The sequence below is a fragment of the Mytilus californianus genome, unplaced genomic scaffold, assembly GCF_021869535.1.
Source record: "Mytilus californianus isolate M0D057914Y unplaced genomic scaffold, xbMytCali1.0.p SCAF_9, whole genome shotgun sequence".
In the NCBI taxonomy this organism is placed as follows: Eukaryota; Metazoa; Mollusca; class Bivalvia; order Mytilida; family Mytilidae; genus Mytilus; species Mytilus californianus.
Genome location: NW_026262745.1, coordinates 79,887,228 through 79,914,114, shown reverse-complemented (window position 1 = coordinate 79,914,114; position 26,887 = coordinate 79,887,228). Strand labels below are relative to the sequence as shown.

At 32.7% G+C, this 26,887-nt stretch overlaps 1 protein-coding gene across 1 annotated transcript in view; it reads right to left on the bottom strand.

Annotated features, from left to right (window-relative positions):
- The window catches only part of LOC127716490 (gamma-aminobutyric acid receptor subunit beta-like), a 93,042-nt gene extending 66,395 nt beyond the window's left edge, over positions 1–26,647 (bottom strand). Inside the window, exons 1-3 of the mRNA XM_052222717.1 lie at positions 26,553–26,647; positions 9,006–9,094; positions 2,026–2,093 (exon numbers count right to left, since the gene is read on the bottom strand). Of these exons, the coding sequence (XP_052078677.1) occupies positions 2,026–2,093; positions 9,006–9,094; positions 26,553–26,641 (246 nt within the window). The 5' untranslated portion in view covers positions 26,642–26,647. The remainder of the gene's footprint in view (positions 1–2,025; positions 2,094–9,005; positions 9,095–26,552) is intronic.
- Between the last annotated feature and the right edge of the window lie 240 nt (positions 26,648–26,887).

The window sequence follows — 26,887 nt, the reverse complement described above, 5'->3', positions numbered from 1 at the left end:
CCATTAATACATAACCATATTGACTTCAGATATAGCATCAAATCTTACAACAATGGACCACAAAAGGGCCATTAATACATACCATATTGACTTCAGATATAGCATCAAATCTTACAACAATGGACCACAAAAGGGCCATTAATACATATCATATTGACTTCAGATATAGCATCAAATCTTACAACAATGGACCACATAAGGTCCATTAATACATACCACATTGACCTCAGATATAGCATCAAATCTTACAACAATGGACCACATAAGGCTCATTAATACATACCATATTGACTTCAGATATAGCATCAAATCTTACAACAATGGACCACATAAGGCTCATTAATACATACCATATTGACTTCAGATATAGCATCAAATCTTACAACAATGGACCACAAAAGGGCCATTTATACATACCATATTGACTTCAGATATAGCATCAAATCTTACAACAATGGACCACATAAGGTTCATTAATACATACCATATTGACTTCAGATATTGCATCAAAGCTTACAACAATGGACCACATAAGGCACATTAATACATACCATATTGACTTCAGATATATCGTCAAAGCTTACAACAATGGACCACATAAGGCCCATTAATACATACCATATTGACTTCAGATATAACATCAAATCTTACAACAATGGACCACAAAAGGGCCATTAATACATACCATATTGACTTCAGATATAGCGTCAACTTTTACAACAATGGACCACATAAGGCTCATTAATACATACCATATTGACTTCAGATATAGCGTCAAAGCTTAGAACAATGGACCACACAAGGCACATTAATACATACCATATTGACTTCAGATATAGCGTCAAAGCTTAAAATAATGGACCAAATAAGGCCCATTAATACATACCATATTGACTTCAGATACAGCATCAAATCTTACAACAATGGACCACAAAAGGGCTATTAATACATACCATATTGACTTCAGATATAGCGTCAAAGCTTACAACAATGGACCACATAAGGCCCATTAATACATACCATATTGACTTCAGATATTGCGTCAAAGCTTACAACAATGGACCACATAAGGCACATTAATACATACCATATTGACTTCAGATATAACGTCAAGGCTTACAACAATGGACCACATAAGGCCCATTAATACAAACCATATTGACTTCAGATATAGCGTCAAATCTTACAACAATGGACCACAAAAGGCCCATTTAAACATACCATATTGACTTCAGATATAGCATCAAATCTTACAACAATGGACCACATAAGGCCCATTAATACATACCATATTGACTTCAGATATTGCGTCAAAGCTTACAACAATGGACCACATAAGGCCCATTAATACATACCATATTGACTTCAGATATAGCATCAAATCTTACAACAATGGACCACATAAGGCTCATTAATACATACCATATTGACTTCAGATATGACGTCAAAGCTTACAACAATGGACCACATAACGCCCATTAATACATACCATATTGACTTCAGATATAGCATCAAATCTTACAACAATGGACCACATAAGGCTCATTAATACATACCATATTGACTTCAGATATAGCATCAAATCTTACAACAATGGACCACAAAAGGGCCATTTATACATACCATATTGACTTCAGATATAGCATCAAATCTTACAACAATGGACAACATAAGGCCCATTAATACATACCATATTGACTTCAGATATTGCGTCAAAGCTTACAACAATGGACCACATAAGGCACATTAATACATACCATATTGACTTCAGATATATCGTCAAAGCTTACAACAATGGACCACATAAGGCCCATTAATACATACCATATTGACTTCAGATATAGCATCAAATCTTACAACAATGGACCACAAAAGGGCCATTAATACATACCATATTGACTTCAGATATAGCGTCAACTTTTACAACAATGGACCACATAAGGCTCATTAATACATACCATATTGACTTCAGATATAGCGTCAAATCTTACAACAATGGACCACATAAGGCACATTCATACATACCATATTGACTTCAGATATGGCGTCAAAGCTTACAACAATTAACTCGATACCAATGTCCAGTCTTTCGCCTACAAAATACACAAACAAGTGTAAATATGTTATTATTTCAGAAGTTACGCGATCCTCCACTATTCCATTAAAAGCCACAAATATAATAAGCAATTTTATCCGTAAAGGAAAAGATATAAAAAACTTCTCCTGGATTTATTCAACACCAATATCATGTTCAAAAAGCCTTTACAGAAAATAGCTTTTTTAATGATTGTAATATCTAAATTACTAAGTAATTCGCTATTATCCTTTTTTGGTCACACGATGATGGTTCTAATTATGGACTTGCGATCCCATTTTAGGAAATTCAATGAAAAACGTATGTCTCATCCAGATTTTAGGGGAATAATGTGCAACGGTACTTAGTAGCAGAATACTTAGGCTGTATAATGCTTTGAACTCTGGGAAAAGAAACGTATCATACAAACAAGGATAAGTATGATTACATTACTTGTACGCGTTAAATCATACTAGTCTATTGAAGTTGTTGAAAGCCTTACATTTCATTCAAAAACACAATTGAAAGTTCATTAGTTTAATATAATTATGTTGGCTGCTTGTTCTCAAAGTGATAAATTACGGTTAACGGTTCCAAGTATTTGAGGATACAATGCACAGAGGACATAATATATTATATTCTTCAATTTAAAAGATTTCATGGGTTTTATCACTGCAAATTCATAACAAACCAATATGTATATGTTCATGTAAGTACCGAGGTTCTGAACTACTGGTTAAAAAGTGTTCCACGTGAAATTAGGCTTGATACAAATTTATCGAACAAAAGACCAATAAAAAAAAAAACTCTTACTAGATGACTCGAGAGGAATCTGAAAAAAAATGAAAAAACAACAACAACTACACAAGCTGTAATCAGGTAACGAATTTTAATGATACTTCTGCTCTGTTTCATCAAAAAGAATGGTCGACGTAGATACAAGTATCTTGTCTAAGGGAGGGATAAATCGTACATATTATAAATCACTCTGATTCTAACAAAAAATTCTCTAAAACTGACATTATCAAGATGCTTGATTTCTTCATTGACAACATATTTGTTACGTTTGTGGGACGTGTTTTCCACCAACAATTGGCATTCCCATGAGAACCAACTGTGCCCCTTTCCTTGCCAACTTGTTCCTTTATTTATATGAGGCTGACGTCATACAGGAACTTTTTAGGAGAAAAGAAAAAGTTAGCAGTATCCTTTAACGTCACTTTCTGATATATAGATGATGTTCTCTCACTAAATAATTCAAATTTGGTGACTTGATAGAGGGTTGCTACTCACAAAGAAGCTACTAAACTAAGAGTTCCAAGTGTTGAAGTTGAAATCATTTCTTCGTAAATTTTACGGACGCCATCACGAGTTGGTTGACCGTTATGGAATATCTGTTTCACAGATGACGACGGATATGTTCCAATAGTCGTGATTACAATCCCGCCCCCTCCCCCCCCCCTTTTTCCCGAATGTGACTTACCGAATTAGACTTATAACCGGGTATGTACTGATATGAGCAACACGACCGGTGCCAAATGTGAAGCAGGATCTGCTTCCCTTCTGGACCACCTGAGATCACCCCATGTTTTTTGTTGAGGATAGTGTTACTCAGTCTTTAGTTTTCTATGTTGTGTTTTGTGTACTGTTGTTTGTCTGTTTGTCTGTTTGTCTTTATTCTTTTTAGCCATGGCGTTGTCAGTTGTTTTCGACTTTTTGAATTTGAATGTCCCTTTTGTATCTTTCGCTTCTTTTTAAACGTGTTATAGTTGTTTGCGTTTTTTCTTAGGGTGCGTGATTTATTGTTTGTCCATACAGCTGTCTCGTTCATTTTGATTTGTTTCAGTTTTAAGTTACAGCAATTTATTTTTTATTTCATTTTCTTGAGTTTAACAAAAATCCGTGTCTGTTTTATTCAATACATCACGGAACGCACTATTCATTATATAATTATGCTTTTTCAATTCATCGTGGAATACACCACATTTCTGATATCTCATACTTTCAAAATGCTCTAAACGAGCAGAAAAGGGACTAAAAGCGGACTAATATCTGATACTACTAGCCTTCCGTCATCTTCATTGGTTGAATATAGTCGGGATAAATATTTTTTCTTGGGTAAAAATATTTTTACTTAGTTTCACAAAAACTTTCTAAAATCTGCTATGGTACTGAATTTATTTTTCCTTCCCTTTCTGTGTAACTTTTACTGACAAACGTTGAAAATACTTTCCCTTACATAATTCAATATTTGATTACGTAACATTAATTCACTCATAAACTTGTGGATGCACTTTGTAAATTCATTTTATAGTGAAATTAGTTTTTGATTTATTGACGTTCACTTTGACAGAAAATCAGTTCCTAATCACATGCATGATTTAGTGCATGCATAATATAATACTTCGTATTTATTTACAGTTTAAAATGACTCGTTTGTTTGAAGGCTTATTGAGTTAAAACAGACTGTTTCTGATCCAATATGGTATATGTACGCACGGTGTCAGGAATTTCACAAGGGATAATCTGAAATAGATTTTCTGTAAAACGGATATGTAGAATGCAATAAAACATATATATTACGGATTTAAAGTGATTTTACGTTCAACGAATATGATATTTTTATCGAGTAATCACAAAAAGCGACACCAATCCTCTGAAGAAGAATTTACGGTTTATAACGATAGACAACTGTCTATGCAATATGTCAAACTCCAATTCAACTAAAATCTGGATAAGTTTTTAAAATCAATCAAGACTACCGAACACATAATTCTTTGAAGGGCAAATAAACATGTAGCGAGGTTGATTAACCACATGCTAATTAACATTTAGCGAGGTTTTGAATAACCACAGACACATCAACATGAAGCGAGATTTTGGCTATAACCACAGGGTCATACCCATGTGACGAGACTTTGAATAACCACAGGGTCATACACATGTAGCGATGCTTTGAATATAACGGGCTCATTAACGTGTTGTGAGATGAGGTTTTGACTAACCACGGGCACATTAACATGTAGAGAAGTTTTGACTATGACCTCAGGCACATTAACATGTAGCGAGATTTTGACTATAAAACAGGCACATAATCATATAGCGAGTTTCTGAATATAACAACAGGCACATAAACTATAGCGAGGTTTTGACTATAACCACCGGCACATCAACATGTAGAGAGGTTTTTAATAAGCACAGGCTCATTAACGTATTGTGAGATGAGGTTTTTACTAACCACAGATTCATTAACAAGTAGCGATGATTTGACTAATCAGACTCATTACCATGCAACTTGGTTTTGACTGACCACAGGTTCATTAACATGTAGCGAGGTTGATTGACCACAGACTCATAAACATGCAACATTGTCTTTAAGCTGTCCTGATTAAAATTAATGTAGAAATCTTCACTCGAACCTACAAAAAGGTTACCTTTCTAGTGAATGTTCGCAAGATGTGAACATTTAGTTTATGATTGTACCATAAGCCTTGTAATACTCCTCCTAAATATGTATTTACCTCCATTAGATTTCAAAGTATATCCAGCAACAAGTGTTATCATAAAAAAAACATGACAAAACCGGGAATAAGGTCAAATTGATAATAAACATATGGAGTTTATGACAAGGCTAACGGGTGTTTAGAAAGTTGAGACATTGTAGCGATCAGCCAATTCGTGATGGCAACGGTAGAGCTTATCGGTCCTTTTATCTAGAGTTGAATCGTCCATCAATGTCAATTTCTTGAGAAAAAAAAGATATGAATTAAATATCCGTGTCCCTACACTATTCTTTATTCCAAGTACACTCAGCATAATATATGAGATATCAGCACTCACTGATAAAAGGTTTTTTGTAATGAAGAAAATGAACAATATATCTAATACAGATATTTATGAATTTTACTAGATATTTTCTTCCTCTTATTTTCAAATGGCTTTATGTAGTTTCTGCTTCATTTAAATACTTTCGTTCGTTGTTTTGTAGATTAGGCCGTTAGTTTTCTCGTTTGATTTGTTCATTGTTTTGCACATAAATCATGCCGTTAGTTTTCTCGTTTGATTCGTTCATTGTTTTGTACATAAATCAGGCCGTTAGTTTTCTCGTTTGATTCGTTCATAGTTTTGTACATAAATCAGGCCGTTAGTGTTCTCGTTTGATTCGTTCATTGTTTTGTTCATCAACAAGACCCTTAGTTTTCTCGTTTGAATTGTTTTACATTTGTCATTTCGGGGCCTTTAATAGCTGACTATGCTGTTTGGATTTTGCTCATTTTTGAAGGTCGTACGGTGACCTTTAGTTGTTATCTTCTATGTCATTTGGTCTCATTGGCAATCATACCACATCTTGTTTTTATAGAAAAAATGGAAAAACAAGTAAGGAGGGAACACAAAAAGTACCAAGTGAAATACCAACTGCCTGAAAGAAATCAGCTTACTAAGCAAATTTGTTATTTGAATCATAAAGTTTCCAAACAAAAGAGGATGTCATCGGTCATTTACCCATTTACGAATGCAGGAAAACAATAGAAGAAAAACGTTAGGCGAGAATATGTAGTCGATCTTTCATCAAATTGGTAAAAGTGCAGTGCGGTCGCAAGTTTTAATAATGTTGCGAGATTAATAGTGATTGTTATTAAAGACATGCAGGTATATTTATTTGTAAAATTTTAGAATCCACATGACTAAGATTGCTGGTGTGATATACTTCTTCACACAATATTTGGAGATTTCTTAGTAAGAGATATTCTAAAAATCTTTGAAAAAGTTTATTGCTGCATTCAGGTGAAGGATCCAGAAATTGTCCGTTTGGACGTTAAACTGTTATTGTTTTTACTGAAGGGTTTAAAGTATTATAAAATAGTATCCAAGAAGTAATAGTTTGTTATTATTTTTCAGCTTGTTGGAAGACTTTTCTTGTCGTTGGACACATATGTCCTTACTGCGGTCTAACGACTCTGGACATGTATGTCCTATATAGCTTAGCGCAGTCAAAGGATAAACTTCATGTATTCTTCCACTATAAAGACGATGTCCTCTCACTGAATACGGCCTTCAACAATGATAAAAACGAATAATGTATAGCCATAAATGAACCTGGAATGAAAACTGTGAAACAAGTCGAAAGAAAAAAAACTTATAGCATGATTTACACTGCAACAGTGAACGAAAAAAAATATTTCAGAAAGCAACGAGCTTCAACCATTGGATTGTAGGTTTACTGCCTCGGACAGGCATATTAAGAATGAGGTGGAGTTTAACATATTTGTGATCCTTTGTCACACCCTTAACCTGGCACAATGGTGTTAAAAACGGCATAAGAAAAAAAAAACATATCAGTTTGAAAGGACATGACTCATCAGATCGGTACAAACATAAATACAATGTATTTTTTATATTTGCATAAACATATTTCAAATCTAAAAGGCAATCGTTACTCATTATGTAATTTACGACACATGGTTCATAAAGTAAATGATGTTTATGTCCACGTAAAACTGATTTAACTCCAGCTCATTTTGGACCTGTGTAAAGTCAGGGTATCTGGACCACGTGTTATTTGTTGTCGTTCGTCAGTGTTTGTAAGTCTATTTCTCGAAGGAGTCGGTTGTTGGCGTTTGTTGCGGTATGTTGAACTGTCCAATATTTAAGGGTATTCATGTCATCTTTTTAATGCAGAATTATACTTTAAACATGTTAAAACATAAGAAAACAAAAACAAAATGATCTGAACTCTAATATGTCATTTGAATTGTATATACGAAAAGGAAAGCGTTTGATGTCATGAATGCCGAGTAAATAAGCATTTGTATTGTTTAAGGTAGATCGGGTGTCTTCAGACTTTTTGGATTCACGGTAAAATAGAAGAACACAATCAGTCTGGTTCTTTAATAAAATATGCACATTTTTAGAGAGAATTGTAATTAATTTGAAAGACCTTTCATCTAAATGAAGAACATTGTGTGTTTTCATATTATTTCAACCTTTAATTTTTAAACAAACAAAAATATAATATATTTTGTATGATTCAATTTTTTTTGTACTCTGTCATATAAGGGAATATAACTCAATTAACCTTACTTCCTTCTCAGGTGCTCCGGAAGGGTTAGCAGATCATGCATCACATGTGGTACCCGTCGTCGTGCTCATGAAAGTACAAATCCGTCGATAAGTCTAATTCAGTAGGTCACATTTGGGGAAAGAGGATGGGATTGTGGTTACGACAATTGGAACATATAAACTTGAATGTTTGTTGATGAGAATGAAGATGTTTGATTTTATATTGTTTTGTTATAACACACAACGAAGATACGCAAAATCTGTGTGACTATTGATAAGAATATAGTCAATTTTTTTCTAAAAAATGATTTAGACTTAACTGACCAGTGTATAGCAATTTGACCACCGAAATCAATTTGATGTGATTCTTATTAAATTACTGAACGATGCAGCGAATCAAACAGGTTTACGAAGCGTGTAACTAATTAATGAAAAACATATAAATCACTTTTTTATCGACAGATACGACGAAAACTGGACGCAGATTTAATAATAATGAATGACAGATCACCAGTTAAAATATTTTGCTATAAATATTGAAAACAATGGTCTTACATTGAGATTGAATTCGGCTTTTGGTAGGTATTTTAGCTTCGGTTTTGTTATACTTGTAATTTTTAGTAAATTGGCTTTCTAAGCATAAACAATAGATAAACTGCAAAAACATTACGATAAGAGAGAAACTGGGGATTTTTGCCAAGATTTTCAGCTTTTGTTTAGCGACTCTGATTAGGCAATATTGAAGTAACAGTTCTGATAATACATATCTAGGCCACTGGATGACTGTTCACACAATGATAAGTAACACTGACCAATTCAATCTTTAAAGTGATAATCAAATTTAGATATATATAAATATCAATCAACATACCTCCAAAATTAGGCCTTAAACGGATGTCGTAGCTTTTCAATAAATTATCAAGAGTGGTTGATGTGTTGCGAAGCGGAGTAAGACATCCACTGAAATATAAAGAAATTGAGATTGATTAAGATGATATCCTGCTGTATGTTTTCTTCTTATTTTTAACGAGACAACGTAAATGTGGAATTTCATCACATATTGAGACCATATATATATTTGACTTCAAAAGTACTGACTATGATTCGTTTTATTTCATGTTCAAAGACATGAAGTTTTAATTGGTATGCTCTCTGGTGGATAGTTGTCTCATTGGCAATTATGCACCATCGATCTTCTAATTTTCAAATGGGTTTCATCTAGCTTGAACATATGATCCTGATTCCCATCCATACGACACAGGTTTCTATAAAAAAAAAACGTCACTCGCAACCAAAATTTGTAAAAATATTCAATTAATAAAATGTTTTGACAGCAAAGAAACGTAAATGACATAAACAAACTGTCAAAACCATTTAGCATTAAAAAGTTGGAACCTTAACTTAAATAAATTATATAATTCATGAACTGGAAATTTATATGACAACAATTTCATAACTTTTATAATGTCTGTAATAAAGCACTGTCTACAGAACGGATGGTTACTGCGGGGACGGATAGGTCACAAGCAACATTACAAGCATTACATTTCATTCTTCTAACGTCCTTCTGTGATAGATCTTCAAGTAAGATAGTGCATTATTTATTTGCATGTGAAGTATGATAAAAAAAAACCGAAAAGTTAAACGGGCATTAGGTACGAGATATAAAAAAAATAAAATGAGATTTTTTTTTTGTTAAATCATTAATGAAAGTGAAATAGTGAAATAATAATTCGCTTTTAGAAGACAGTTTGGTTCAATATTGTCAAAAAAAAGCTACGAAACATCGCTGATGAATTATTCACAAGTGAATAACTCGACCTCATTGAATCTGTATTCATGTGACCTTCCATTTAACCCTTTAGCTAGAGATGGGTTACGCATGACTTAGGCGTATTCAGTAATTAAAAAGGAAAAGAATGTCAACATTGAAAGTGAAAAAAAGGTAAACAATTTGATTGACTGATTCGATCCACAAAAACTTCTCCTTACAAAGGTAAAAACGATGATGAACATATATTTTTAACCTATAATATGAAATCAAACAGATCTAGAAAAATCCAATTGCACGAGTTCGCTATCTATTTATATCTATATTTATGTTTATATCGGTTCTATGACCGTCGATAGTCTTCGGAGGTCACCTCGATGGTTAATTAGATGGCTTCTATACTAGAATACACACAAAATGCTGATACATATTATCGAGCCCATGCATTGTAAATTGTTTATTTTAGACTTTTTATAAATTGGATATATACGTTTTAGTATGTAATAAATAAAATATGAGAATTTGAGTCAAATCGGTGATAATGAATTTGACAGCTAATGCCCCTTTAAGTAAAAGGATAATGAAGAGAGGGTAAAGCAAAGCAAATATTAAAGCTACAGTAAATGAACAATTATGAATTATGAGTATGCACGATAAAACTTCTTAAAGTTTACTATCTGTTATAAAGTGTCCAACAAGCTACACCGCCTCAGTGGTCTTGGTGTGGTTAAGTTACCTTGGAAGTAGGAAATCGTTAGTTTGATCCTAGTCTGGTCAAGACGTTTGTTCTCTTCTTTTTTTCTTATCAGATTTTAATACCAATTAGAAACTGGTACTTGCTTTTCCGCGAAGCAAGTAACAATTGGGAGTAAGACAGAACGTCAGAATAATGTCTGATGGTAGCCAGATTTGTCTGTCAGTCAACTGTTACTCTGTAAACCAGCACGTTCGAAATTGAATTCAGTGCTCCAGTAAACGTCACACTAGGTAAATTTGTATACCATTAATATTTTATCGTCCTGTATATCAATCCAATATTACTCACTGGATGCTCATCAAACCAAATATTACTCCATATATATATAAATAAAAAACATAATTAGAATATCATTATTTGGATGAAGTCCAGCGTTTATTCATTTTCATCAAATATGTAAATAGATATAAGAAGATGTGGTATGAGTGCCAATGAGACAACTCTCCATCCAAGTCAAAATTTATAAAAGTAAAAGTTTACATATAAGTCATAACCGGGTAGCATTTCCATACAAACCAACAGAATGGATTAATACTGGGATTAAGTTAATAGAAAACAACTCTGCCATTATGCCGAAGTCATGTCTGGAGGAATTTGTTGAACAAATTTCGTTATATGTGTAATATTTGTTGTCAGTATGGGATGATATACGGTGCAAAACCTACATAGATATATATAAATCATGTAATAGTCGTTCGTTCGATAAAAACATTTAGGATAATAGGTCTGTGAAGATACTAGTTCAGATAGTTTAAAGGTAACAATATTATGTTTTGCCAAATTCATATTTCTTCAAGTTACCCTGGAATTATTTTGTGATGTATATTTTATACTTTTTTTGAAAATTTCTATCATTTTTGTCTGGATGAAAAGATTCCAAGAAATACATGTATTGTGAAATCGATGGAAGCAATACTTGATAAATTTTACCGATAGAACAAGATAAAGGAATGGGTTACACAAATCTGGATTGATGTAATATCGTTTGATGAAAATTTACATTAATTTAAAATTTACCAGGTTTTATCGAATAATTAAAGGTGTTACTGTAATAAAAGTTCCAGGAGCTTCCCTGTTTGTATTGAACAAAAGTAAGTATATTGTCTATATATATTTGCAACAACTAAGTTCCAAGTTTGTAATATATTATATTACCATAAAATTTAATCCAGTTCGTAATATTTGGTACATGATAAAATAGGGAATGGAAATGGGGAATGTGTCAAAGAGACAACAACCCGACCAAAGAGTAAAAAAACACAGCCGAAGGCCACCAATGGGTCTTAAACACAGCGAGAAAATCCCGCACCCGGAGGCGGACTTCAGCTGGCCACTAAACAAAAATGTGTACTAGTTCCGTGAAATTGGACGTCATACTAAACTAAACATATAAATGAACTAAAATTAAAAAACATACAAGACTAACAAAGGCCAGAGGCTCCTGACTTGTGTATGATGTCCGTGTACCGATGGTAATATTTAGTAAATGTTTTGACTAGTTTGTGTTATCGAAAACCCTGGTGTACTAATTTTTCAGTAATGCATAGATGGTTGATTTCGAGGACTTTTACGGTACTAAAGTAGAAAGTATGTATTAGATGTAAGCTTCTGATATCTGAGGAGCGTTAGCCCCAAATATATGAGACGATTACATCTGATTTACATAGAAGTAATAAATAAATATTTAATCTTTTCTCTTGTTCTAAAAAGAGCAATTGATAAAAAAGGAAAAAGTGTCATTATCTCAAATTTTCCAGATGCATTAACACTTTCAGAAGATGTTTTGTAGTTATGGATTTGGAATGAAATCTTAATTGCATCTATTTTTTCTATCATCAAATTGATACCTTATCACAGCTTTTGTATGGGAATATGAATTGCTGCCTTGTCTTGTCTTTTTCTGGTTTAATTGCCAAAATATTAACTTTTTGCTGATTAATGATAACACTTCTATTCTAATAGATAAAAACTCAATAAAAAATACAAAAAGATAACAAATATTACTCCAGGATGTTCAACAAAAATACTTTGTATTTGGCTATTAAGACAATCATAACAACTTGAAGTGATCTAAGGTTCTTCAAAAAGTTATGCGTATTCCCCAGTCAAAAACCGTTAGTGAGTCACATTCAGAACGGATAAAACTCGACAAGAGATTCTCCGGCTTTGAGCGTTTCAGATGAAGGTAAATTTAGAAAAGCGCTTCTGACGCATGAAATTTATAAAGTTTTGTTTTCATTTTTTTCGTCACTTTGGGTAATATGTCGCATGTCGAAAATAAAATTTTAAATATTCAGTTGATTTTGGCAAAAAAATTCGGATTGTCTTTTATTTAAACTTGCGGGTACAAAATTTTGGAAATTAAATTAAATTAGGGAATGGCTCTTCCTCATGAAAAGCTCCAATAACTTGGATTTTACTTTACCGTTCTTCCTTTTTGGTTTTGACAGGTTTTCAACGTTGCATGAAATTAGTTCTTTAGATTTTGAAATATGTCTGCCTCTTTCATGACCTAAAGACATTTACTGTGACTAGGACACGTACCAAAAACACATATCAAAAATGAAAATGATTTTAATCATCTCGTGGATTCACATTATTATACACGATTGAAGTAGAAATAACACACAATACTCTAAAATGAGTATATGATCAACTTTTCCAGAGGGAGTTGTAGTCCAGTAACAAAACGAATAAATAAGTAATTCACAGACAAAATATACCAATATATAACACTAGTACTGAAGCGCTAGCCACTAGATTTTATAGTCCACCTGTAGCTATATTGGCTCAACGAGTAAAATTTGAATTAACCAACTTTGTTCTGAAATTTCTTGATGTGCGTTGACCATAGCAATTTCTATATGCTTTACTTCGGTTGCTAGACAAAATTCAAATTCATTCGACACAAACGTCCTTATTTTCTATCAAAGGGTAAAACGCACTCTCCAGTAACGCAGGTACTAAGCTTCGATTTGAAAAGTCGATGTTATTATGTAACAGAATACGAAATTAAATGCACAGAACTAACCTTTTTGGGAGTTGTTGTTCTGTTCGTTTGCCGGTCTTTCTAATGTCTCTATATATCACAGATATAATCGTTTATTGACTAATTTTGTGTTCAAACATGCAAAACATTCTTCGATTAGACACGTTTCTGCATATTTCATACAGCACTCATGATAAAACACTCTTATATCACACGATTTCCGTTTCGTTGTCAACATAAACAGTCCAAACTGTGATAGAAATGTCTGGAGACATATAAATTGTTGCTATTCATTTGTCAAACTACATTAGTTACACTTTAATGCGACACAGTAAAATGCAGATACACACAAAAGAATTCTCTTAGGATCTCCAGACTTGGTCACTTGACATTTGGAAATGAGAATTATAACTAAATGGGAAGATTACGTTCAGATAAGATTTTTTCTTTGTGCTATTCTTGTTTAATCTTCTATTAAGAAATGATATTTGTATGTTTTGAAGTCATCGATTAGCGAGCAATTTACATGGTAGCAGAAAATCAATTACCTCTAACGTAGGTTGTATTTGGTGCTTAATGTTACCTTCAAATCTAAAACATTTGTTATGACATACGGATGATGGGACTATAAATGTGTTTCCATATATCCTATTCCCATTTCCTTCTTAACAAGTTCAATACTTTCAGCGAAAAAGATTTTAAGAAATTAAAGATTCGTTGTAACAGTTTAAAAATGATAAAAAAAAATCACTTTTGCAAACACAACATACTACTTCGCCAGAAAAAAATATATGTGTGGATCATTTGGACTACAGTGGCTTAATTCATATTTGTTATTCTGGATTATTGTCTGGTATTTTCCATTAGGTAAATACATGTTTGAGATAAACATAAAATATAATGACATTTCAACATGGCAATATTGCTTTTTTATAAGGTTGTATTCTGGAATATCTCAAAGTGTTGACCAAATTTTTCAAAATCAAATATAAGGAATGTTTAGTTACATCAGAACCATAAGTGTCTTGACAGAACAGCTAAAATAATTGAAAAGGCGGAAGAGACCAAAGGGACATGTATAACTCATAAGTCGGGGAAACACTGACAACACCTGAAAAATAACGACAAAAACACCAACAAGTCACAAAACACCACATTGAAAACTAAAGACTGAGAAACACGAACCCCACAAAAGACCCAAGGTGTACGTAGGTGCTCTGGAAGGGAAAGCAGTGTGTGCTACAAATCCGATGATAAGTCTCATTCGGTGATGTAACAATCGAGGAAAAGAGGACGGAATTTTGGTAACGACAATTGGAACATTCCATGGTCATCGGTGACACGGACATTTCGTTACTGTCAACCAACTGTACCACTTGGAATAAAATTGTGAATGGAAATGGGAAATTTTTTTTCTCATGTTTTGAGTTTCGAGTTGTCAGCTAAGATAGGAGGCAGACTTAACTGTACCTGTGGTTTCCTTTCCAAATTTTGAATACTTTAATGAGAGTACATCATCAATATAGCGTAACGAGAAATGAAAGAAAAATACTAGCTTCTTTTTATTCTTTCTGAGAAGCTCCTGTATGCACTCAGGCATACTCTACATTATTCAGACCCAGCGCCGACCATTGGTTTTTATGTATTTATCTTTATCATAAACGCTTATACAAAAACATTTGAAAGGCCATGATTGCGTTGATATTTCATCATGTACAACGTTAAGAAAAAATACAGTTTCGCGAGTTTTTAAACATTTGCCACTGAAAAAGATCATTAAAATTTTTTAGCTCGATAAAGAACAAAAATAATTCCAAAAATATATATTTTTCCAAGAATTTTCATTTCACCGATTTATAATTCGTTATGAGTTTATTTGGGATTCGCTCAGAAGACAAAACATAAGTTTTTGGTAAAAAGTCTGACGATATAACAATCTCCTGCATTTTATTAGTATCAGACTTACCTTATATTTGCTACAAGACGTATTAAATCAAGATTTTGAAGTAAATTAAATATCATTATGGTAAGGCTGTTATCTTTATTGAATTTACTACTAAATCAACACTTTTTGTATAACGGTCTTTCGGGAACATTTATCAATTATGAAGTGTTTATGATGACACAGTACTACCACAAATAATATTTATTCCTGAATTTAAAAATCAGACTTGACCATCTAATCATTTGCACATATAGATCTACAGTTAGTGCAATTTTGAAGGAGTGAAGATTTTTTCCAACCTTAGGGTTCAACTAAGACGTAAAAACTCTTATAATACTTCTTTAATTCACACAATGCTTAGGAGAGCTTCAGTTTACAGCCATTCAAATCTGTTTTTAGGAGTTCCTAACTTATTTGAATGAATAGCGTTTTAAATATAATTAAGAATGGAAACGGGGAATGTGTCAAAAAGACAACCGGACCAAAGAGCAGAAAACAACCAAAGGCCACCAATGGGTCTTCAACGCAGCGAGAAAATCCCGCACGCGGAGACGGACTTCAGCTGGCCCCTTAATAATAATGTATACTGGTTCAGCGAAATGGACGACACATTTAATTCCGAAACATATAAATGAATTCAAAATAAAAAAAAAACACTCAAGACTAACAAAGGCTAGACGTTCCATGCGTAGGACAGGCGCAAAAATGCAGCGGGGTTAAACGTGTTTTGTGAGATCTCAACCCTGCCCCTATACCTCTAACCAATGTGTAACAAACAAACACACAGCAATACGCACAGTAAAACTCAATTCAAAAGGAGTCCGAGTCTGCTGTTAAATTAGGTAACAGACGATACTAAGCAAAATGACAATGATCAACATAAATTAAGAAATTACATCTAGCAATTACTGACTTGCCAGCTCTAGATCTCAATTAAACTGAACGATAGATTATGTATTCATCATTTGAAAATCAAGAACAGGGGTTCAGTATCATGCCATCATTACCAGCAACTTTGATGGTCTAATATTGATTATATTAATATGATGGACGAATTCAAATATTAGTATTTGATTATTGACAAACGTGATGTATTGGCCTATACATTACAGAAATTCTGATGATTTCTAAAGAAACCTAAACATTATAACAAATGTCACATTTAAAACTGTTTCAATTTTATTACATAAAGTATCTTATAATTTTCCTAAAACTAAGAAAACAGACATTAATTAAACGATAAGATTAAAAGCCTTGAATATATTTTTTGAAAATTAAAAAGAAATCAAAATATATCAGCGTTCAATCATTTTCTCAAAATTTTATTGAGAATACTATTATTTGTGTAGAAAACAGGATACTCCTCAATGGTGTATAACCAAACAATACTATTATTTAATAAGTACAATAATTGTGCTGTGGATTATCCACATAAAAACCTTGAACCTTGTAAAATCTAAGTGCACATTTAGAGGATAAACATTTTAAATGGAACAAATACCACGATTTAAATTCACTTTACTTGTTAGAATTGAAATGAGATTTAATCAATGCGCTTTTGATAAACTTTGATTGTCCATTGTAAGTTTATGTTTTTAAAGTATAGTAATGCCAATGTCAAAGACTGGATACTGTAGCGTTGTAGAATTCAAACTTGTTCACGAAAATCCAAGAGTTAAAAAGTACCAAAAAACTTGACCTGACTAAATACAGTTTTATGTATAAAAAACAAATGAGACAACTTTTGACCATAGTATAATTAAGTCTATATATCCTGGTATCTATGATGTGTTTATTTACGTGGATGTCAGCAACTATAAGTCACCGTACGGCATTCACCAATGAGCTAACTCCTACCGTATAATCAGCTATGAAAGGCCCACTTATGACAATATGTGAAACACTTCAAACGAATAAAAAAAAAACGACAAGTCAAACAAAAATGACGTACAACAACCAACGACAAAAGAGAGGCGAAATATACCCAAGGGACATTCAAACTCATAAGTCGAAAACAAACTGACAAAATGAAAACCTATAAAAAGACAAACAACATTATACAAAACATAACAAAGAAAATTAAAGACTAACAACGACAATCAATGAATCACGAGCTCCTGACCAGGGACAGGCACATAATTAATATGAAAAGTAAAAAATGTTTGTGAGAACTCAACCCTAAAAAACTGGTTTGAAAGCGCTTGAGACATCATGTCGACACAAAGCAAAAAGAAAAACAAAAAACAACAAACACGGGCATATCAAACGAGTTGAGAAATATACACACCGTGTAACATTATTACCGAAACGTACATAGATATTGTCAAGAAGATAATTCACAGATATAATCATAATATTATGCACATTTCAAGTAATTGTTTCTGTATATAGCATATCTAGCTCTTTCATTACAAAAACCGGCTTTACATTGGTTGCAGCACATACATTTGCAATCAATTTCTTCAAAGCACAATTTGATTAAATATGAAAACTTCTGTTTGATAATATTGGTTGGAAGTGTAGTGTGGAGAGGGAAGAAGTCATAACTGTCAGTTGAATTGAAAGGACCACCAAAGGCGCTTAATTTATATATTAAAACATCCAAAGAGTTTGTACACCCCAAAAAAGTAAATTCCATTATTTTCAATTGCAAAATATAATCATAAGTTATTTAATTGTAGTCAAGGAACTAGTTAAAATAATGATATGATAGCTGTATAACACTTAATAAAAGCCCAGATGATAAGGCTGGCTATTCTAGAACTCATTGCGATCGCAAGTACAAAATTGATAAACACAATAATTTTGGTTTGACTTAAAATTCATTTTCAACATGCCGAAATATTCTAGCTATTAAAATTATAATAATTTTGACAGCTACATCATTATTTAAAAAGCCAATGTTAAGTGAATGTTTGATAACAATCATATTCACACTTATATCATTTATAGTTTACTGTAAGATTTCATAAACGAGATAGAAATTTGGAGGCTGCTGGAAAATATGAAAGTAAGTTTGATAATTTTAGATTTAGGTGTTTAAATTTGGATTCAATGATCTTATCGTCATATTGATAATTTTATCATTCTATATGTTAGAAAAGACGATTTATCTTCCTTCCATTTTACTTATTATTGAGTATATGCCAAAAACCAAACTAACCACTCTCGGCTTGTTTTGATCGATGTTTCTGTATCCTTGACCCCTTTGATCATTGTAAGAGCTCCCCATATTTTACGACCTTGTCATACGATTTTATTACCTTTTTCTAAATGGCAAATCATCAACAATTTTTTAGTTTCTAATTTTCTATATGCAAAATCATGGAAATAAAGTGAAATAATTCGATATGAATTTCTTGCGTCCGATTCACATTTCTGGATATATCCTTTCATCGGGAACGATCAACCATAAACATTGGAAATCCAGAGATGCATAAATACGTAGAACTGGTTTGAGCTTGATAAACAAAAGAAATTAAAAGGATAGCAAAATTCATAAAAGGTCACTTTGTTATAGTCTTTACAAAAACTGTCTTTGTCATAAACTTCGCCAAAATACATTGAATTAAATAAATGCAAAGTTAATGCAATCTGATGGTATAGACTGCATTTCAATTTCGACAAAAATTGTATATTTATTTGTTAAAAAAACTCATCAAAGATACGATGCTTATGATTTTGTACGCCAGACGAGCTTTTCGTCTATAAAAGACTCATCAACGATACGAGGCTTATGATTTTGTACGCCAGACGAGCTTTTCGTCTACAAAAGACTCATCAACGATACGAGGCTTATGATTTTGTACGCCAGACGAGCTTTTCGTCTTCAAAAGACTCATCAACGATACGAGGCTTATGAATTTGTACGCCAGACGAGCTTTCCGTCTACAAAAGACTCATCAACGACACTTGAATAAAAATTTCAAAAGGTCAATAAATTACGAAGTTGAAGAGCAATAAGGACCCACAATTTTTAAAAGGTTTTGACAAGATTTGTTTTCTAAAAATTATTTTGAATGATTATAAGTTTACAAGGGGTCATCATTTTCATGTTTTCTGTCTAAATCACTGAAGGTTGAATGACACATGAAAAACTGCGATTTTGCAGCATGACATGACGACGTCACTTATATTTTGTCTTCTTGAAGCTTTTTTCACTCTATTTATCAAACCTTTTTTTTTTTTAAAAATACACTATGAGACCAAGAAAACATTTACAATATAAAACGCTGATATTCATAACAATCAAATATCAACCAAAATGTTATGTTGTAGAAAAACTTGGACTTCCTGTTATGCTTTTCCGGTAAAAAATATTCAAAATATAAAGACGATATGTGGATCAATCAACTGTAAACCTGTAAAATTTTGTTTAATTTGGAATTTTGGCATAGATCATTGGATGACAGCGTATCTCGTTCATTAAATGAACTAAGAGAATGTAAAATAAAATTTGATGACTTTTTTCCAGTAGGTAGGTTCGGACATCACATTCATTTATTTTGAATATAACTGTAAAATCACCAGTAAAGCTTAAGCTATAACTGGATTTTCCATTATTCTACTTCCTCAGCGTTAAAAAAAACCCCACGTCTTTACATTATTTTCATGTATAAAAGGGAGGCGAAAGATACCAAAGGGACATTCAAACTAATTAGTCGAAAATAAACTCACAACGCCATGGCTAAAATAGAAAAAGACCAACAGACAAACAACAGTACACAAAAAAAAACATAGAAAACTAAAGACTGAGCAACACGAACCCAACCAAAAACTGGGAATGATCTCAGGTGCTCCGGAAGAGTAAGCAGATCTGCTTCACATGTGGCACCCGTCGTGTTGATCATGATCGGGATTGTAGTTACGACAATTGGAACATATCCGCTATCATCTGTAAAACAGATATTCCATAACGGTCAACCATCTCGTGAAAATTTACGAAGGAATGATTTCAACTTCACCACTTGGAACTCTTGGTTTAAAAGTTTCCTCGTGAGCAGCAACCCTTTATCATGGAAATCATGATAGGAAATACAAGCCCTGGAATATTGTATCAACTGGGAGATATATACTCCGTATGCGGGCGCTGCTGGAATGTTGCTACATAGAAATGGAAAGTTCACAATTGGGAAGCTGAAATCATCTCTTTTGTCGTAAAGTTTGTTTTCAACCGACCCTCATTGTCAATTTCTAGATGTAAGTCAAGATATAGCAAACAATTGTCAACAAACACGATTTAAAAGACTAAAAGTCCCCAAAACACAACACATAAATCTAAGATGTAAACAAACACTAATCCACAAATTATTGCACAAAAAACAAAATTAAAGCAATACATGCTTTAAATTAAATCACAGTGACGATCATGTTACAGCTCGACTGATTACAAACGCTTAATGTAGTAAAATTACATCTCTTTACATTTAAACTTAATCAAAAATATATTTCGTCATAATGGTAGGGAAAAGAGTAAAATGCATTAAGATAAAATATTGAAACATTGATTATATTGAGAACATAGATACCTCGATGAATTCTCCCCTCTTATAATACCGAGTGTGTACAGCTTGTTGATGTTTGACAAAACATCTGCGGCGAATGTAACTAAGTCAAGACAATTATGTAAATATCAACAATCGCCATAAGACTCCAAGTGGCCATGTAATTAACATTACCTTCAACTCCAGACCTAGTTACACCACAGAAAGTTCATTCTGCGATAAAAGTAAAACAAAACTACCACAAACGTGTCGCATAGGGTTTCTACTGATTGCCAATGATAGACAGATGTTCTACATAAAATAATACCATTACAATCTTAATCCAAATTTTATATTCTATTTTTAGAAATTTACCTGTGACGTCACTTTTTGTAGCGTTGATACATTCGTGTGACGCACAGTTCATAATTCTATTGTGGTGTAAATGGGAGGTGTCCGTTGTTATTCTGTGGTTTACATGTTGTAATGTACTATTATATCATTTATTTATGTATGCCTCTGTCCTGAGTGTTCTTGCGTTTAGTTTTAATGTATTCCTGTCACGTAATGTTGTGATTTTAGCGGTATTTTTAACATTGCCATGTAAGCTGGAAGTTTGGCTAGCCATAAAACCAGGTTCAACCCACCATTTTTTCTTGAAATGTCCTGTACCAAGTCAGGAATATGGCAGTTGTTATCAAATAGTCCGTTTCTATATATGTTGGCGTTTGTTTTTGTAGCAGTTCAGTATATGTTGTTCCGTTGTTTTCCTCTTATAGTTGATGTGTTTCCCTCGGTTTTGGTTTGTGACCCGGATTTGTTTCAAATAAATTGATTTATGACTATTGAACAGCGGTATACTACTGTTGTCTTTCTTTATCTATAGTGTCTCATCGGAATATAACACATCAAAATCAGCAAGCCATATGGCTACCATGACCATATTACCAAGCGACTAAAGGTAGAACATTTAAAAATTAATAATAACAAACAATATCGTCCCCTGTGATTCCAAATAAGAATTTAACGAACTTTCTAGGGAATACTTATTTTACTACAAAGTACCTGAAAAGTCAGTCATGGTTAGTAGAATTATTCACAGAAATATTTTTTTAGGAGAATGAACAAATAAAATATCCATTAATATGCACATTTCATGTAAATTATATACTGTGACAAAAATAAAATCGACTACAAAATCCGAGCGTGTTATTTAGTGTTCGAGAACGTTGAAACAAGTTACAAACAAATACGTTGATAACAACTTACAAGTTGAAGGTTTAAAGTAAAAAACACGCAAGCATGAAACACAAAAGACATTAGGAAGCATGTCGTCAAATTTACAAAATTATAAGCCATGGACATTGACACCACTGAAAGGATTATAAAAGGTTACTAGTTTGCAACTTAAAGGGGAGGGAAACCCTAAAAAATATTTGCATGCATTAATAGAACATTATTATATATCTTTATTTCTAACAACATTTGTGTTAAAAAATGGTCCCGTTTAGAAATAAATCAATATTTTTTATAATCAATTCCCGCCTCTCTGTATGCATCCATTCATGTACTATCCGTGACGTCACACCAATGGTTCCGGTTTTACCTGTTCCAGCATCTGCGATTTTCCAAAATGTATTTACACACCTAGATGGAAAATGAAAGTAGCCAAAATCAGATAGATCTTGTTGCTTACAACTTCGAACCCGATCTCACTGTTGAAGAAATTGGAGATCGAATTCGAGCTGCATGTGCACCTTCAGAAGCTGTAGTTCGGACATTGGTGGAAATTATGGTGCGAATGTGGGAAAAGTTTGCAGAATTTCCGTTTCTCGTTAGATTTTAACTGATTAGGTATTTCAAAAAAACCTCTGACCACACTTCCCTTTTGCATTTACACAATTGATAGCTTGATAAGACATCATAATAACGTAATATTGAAAGAAAAAAATATTTTTTGATGAATTGGTTGCTTCTCGATAAACCGGAATAGTAGGGATGACGAAGAAAATTAATTACTCCTTTGGTCCCTTCAATACAGAAGAGCTCCACAATATGTTGCTATCCATTAATTGGCAGGAAATTCAAATTCATTTAATTTAAACTTGCGGGTTTTACAATTCTGAGTATAAATTTCAACAAATTTAGACAATAAACCTTATTTTTAACAATAATTCTTTCAACTCAGCTGAGTTTTGTGTGAGGGTTTCCCATACAATTAAAATAATTAACGAAAAATCTTTTTCTCTAAATACAAAATCGGAAAGCTAACTATTGTGACAGAAAGGCTGAATTATTCCCTTCATATCTTGATTATTTTGGAAATTTCTAATTTACTGCTAAGAATTAACTTTCCATGTTATATTTTCTAGCAAATTACAATCGTGGCTATAGTGAATTAAAAAGAATGAAATACACTGACAAAATTACATGCTAGGTTATTAATATCATGAAATATCAATTGGAAGAAAAATACATGCTAAGTAATATATCAAAGAAAATAAATTGTGATTCCAATTTAAGAATTTCACACTTAGGAGAGAAGAAACAGATTCAATTATAGTTTATTTGATGAAATAAATTTTCAATTTAACCAAAATATCACCAGCTTACAGTAAATTGGTTAAAGGTCAAAATATCGTCTACATATTTTGCAAGTTTTGTCCTGGAAAAGCACAGCACGAAGTTCCACCAAAGGTATTACAATTTGCATCTTGGTTAATATTTGATGATTGTCCAAGCGTTAACATGTCGATTTGAAACATAATGAGGTGGGCATGTTTTCGTTAAATCTCTTTAAAAAGTGAACAAAAATGTATATTTAAGAGACTTTATGCGTTCATTCTGTATATTTATAGATGTACAATTTTACACGTATTTATTGCTGCCTCTCTGAAAGAATAAATACGTCAAATATAATTTTTCATGTCATATAAAGTATAACGAGATCTAATTGAGTGGGTGGGCGTAAGTATAATCTAAATCTTTTGTTTCGGTTTTGGATTAAATATATGTGTATTCTTTTGTAATGTAATTCAAAAGTACACCTTCAATATTTCTTTATTTTTAGTTTATTTTCGACTTATGAGTTTGAATGTCCCTTTCGTATTTTTCGCCTCTCTTCTTCAACATATGCTTGTAATTTGAAAGTCCTCCTTGTTCTATATTTGTTCCTGTACTGTTATGAGGTGATTGAAAAAAACCTGTTTACATTTAAAGGACTTATCCCCCTGAATTATCTGGATTTTCCTACATATTCCAATTTAATTTAGACTTTTATCAAATCCAACGTAGAAATCGGTCCTTATTTGTTTAAAGTTGTTATTATATTTAACAACACATTTTTTAAAACAAAGTTAACTGTTTGTTCAATATTGTTAATTTGCCTTTCCTTAATGGTCACGTAATGTTACACTAGTTCCTACGTATGGAGAATACATTACTTGTTGGTTGCATATCAGGTTTTTGCTTTAATGAAAGTTATATTTTCTTTCTTAAACACTTTTAAAACAGGGGTACACAAAAATTCACAAGCTAGTTAAATCTTTTCTTAATTTTACTATAAGTTTACGATGATATTAACCAGAAAAAGTAAATACGTGTCATATTTATCCCTTAAGTCAGTCTTTTTTGGTAGATCAAATTACAATTATACTGTTGTACCATCATTGCCTTTTTAGTGATGAGGGATCTATATGGTTCATTCATTAACAATTTGAAACACAACTTTAAAGTTTTATTTATTTACTTTAACAGTATAAGATTTATACATATTTATACTTTGTGTATTGCAAAACAATCTACATGTCGTGCACTGCTCAAGAAGGTACTGTAGAAAATCTACGGCAGACTTAACAGTTTATGAAAACATGGTTAACAAATTGACACATAAAGCACGTTGAGCCTGTTTTTGTGGCGGTGAGCAACATTTGATACCTTTTAAGTATTGTTATTATATCGCCTGTTATAAGGGTTATTGTGTCGGTAGTTATACGGTTATTATATCGCCTGTTATAAGGGTTATAGTGTCGATAGTTATACGGTTATTATATCGCCTGTTATAAGGGTTATTGTGTCGGTAGTTGTACGGTTATTATATCGCCTGTTATAAGGGTTATTGTGTCGGTAGTTATACGGTTATTATATCGCCTGTTATAAGGGTTATTGTGTCGGTAGTTGTACGGTTATTATATCGCCTGTTATAAGGGTTATTGTGTCGGTAGTTATACGGTTATTATATCGCCTGTTATAAGGGTTATAGTGTCGATAGTTATACGGTTATTATATCGCCTGTTATAAGGGTTATTGTGTCGGTAGTTATACGGTTATTATATCGCCTGTTATAAGGGTTATTGTGTCGGTAGTTATACGGTTATTATATCGTCTGTTATAAGGGTTATTGTGTCGGTAATTATACGGCTATTATGTCGCCTGTTATAATGGTTATTATTATAACTTACATATATGATTAACAATTCTATTAGGTAATATTATACATTATCACATGGCGTGGCATAACTCATTTCATTTTCATTAGAATGAATGCAAAAAAGCACGAATAACCCTAAAAATTAACACCAAGTGATGAACAAACCTATTATTCACCCATGAATAACCTGTTGGTGAGCTCCATGAGTTATCTCTAACCAAAATGACGTTACAGAGTATATAAACATAATGGCAACGGCCAAGTTAGAAGCCCATCGAGTGACGAGAAAACAAGGTTTGGAAATTAATCTAGTGTCGAGGATAGCAATTCCAAACGGTCATTTCCAGGGTCATCAATATTTTACAGAAAGGATCGTCTAGTGTTGTTGTACATATCTAAGACACAAAATAGTTTTCTAACATAAGTACTTTGACAATCAGTTACTACAGTAAAGCAAGTGGATTTTCAATGGGTCAAAAAGCTTTTTTCTGCTAATTCAGTATAATAAAAAAATAGTCGCCCCTAAGAAGCGATGAATATCCAAAATTGTCAAACCTAAAAAGTTATTTAACTTCGGGCTGCTCCATCAGGGATATAACTTTTAAGGGTTGATAATTTTGGATATTCACATTTTCTACGGGCCATAATTGTATTTTGTATATTGTGTCAGCAGTTATACGGTACTTATGTCGTCTGTTATAACGATGATTTAGTCGACTGATATAGGGTTATTGTTTCGCCTGTTATACGGTTATTGTTTGTCTGATATAACGGATATTTTGTCGTATATTAAACGTGGTCCTAAACTGTCTTTATTCTAGCGTCAATTATTATTCGTGTGTAGAATGGTTCGTCTTACAAGTTAAACTCTAAGTCTGAAGAGGACATAGGTTCATTATGTATGTGGCAGTAACTCAATCTCTAGACCGCGTTCTATTAGATATGAAAAAAGACCCTAGGCTTCTTTGATAACTATGTAAACGATAAGTATAAAGTAATTTTATAGATTTTTGAATATTTTTTTCATTTGAATTAACTACTTACCACTGAGAATAAAGCCATGGCATTATCATAAATAGAAGTCGAACAAAAAATTCCATTTTAAAACACACCTGCCGTGGATACCTCAACATTGTGTATGGTTAATACAGATATCTCCTATTCATTCAAAAAAAGTGTCGCACATGCGTATAACAGAGAACAGTTTCGGTGCTACACAGAGTAGTAAAGATTTCCTAAGAATCAATTCTAAAGCAACATTCATTGTAAGATCGATCGTGTCCTGTATTCCACATCAAGTTGTTTGGAAAATCAGATAAATACATCATTTAGTTAGCAACTCACCAAATCACAATCAGGAAATCTGTTAAAGTATATAC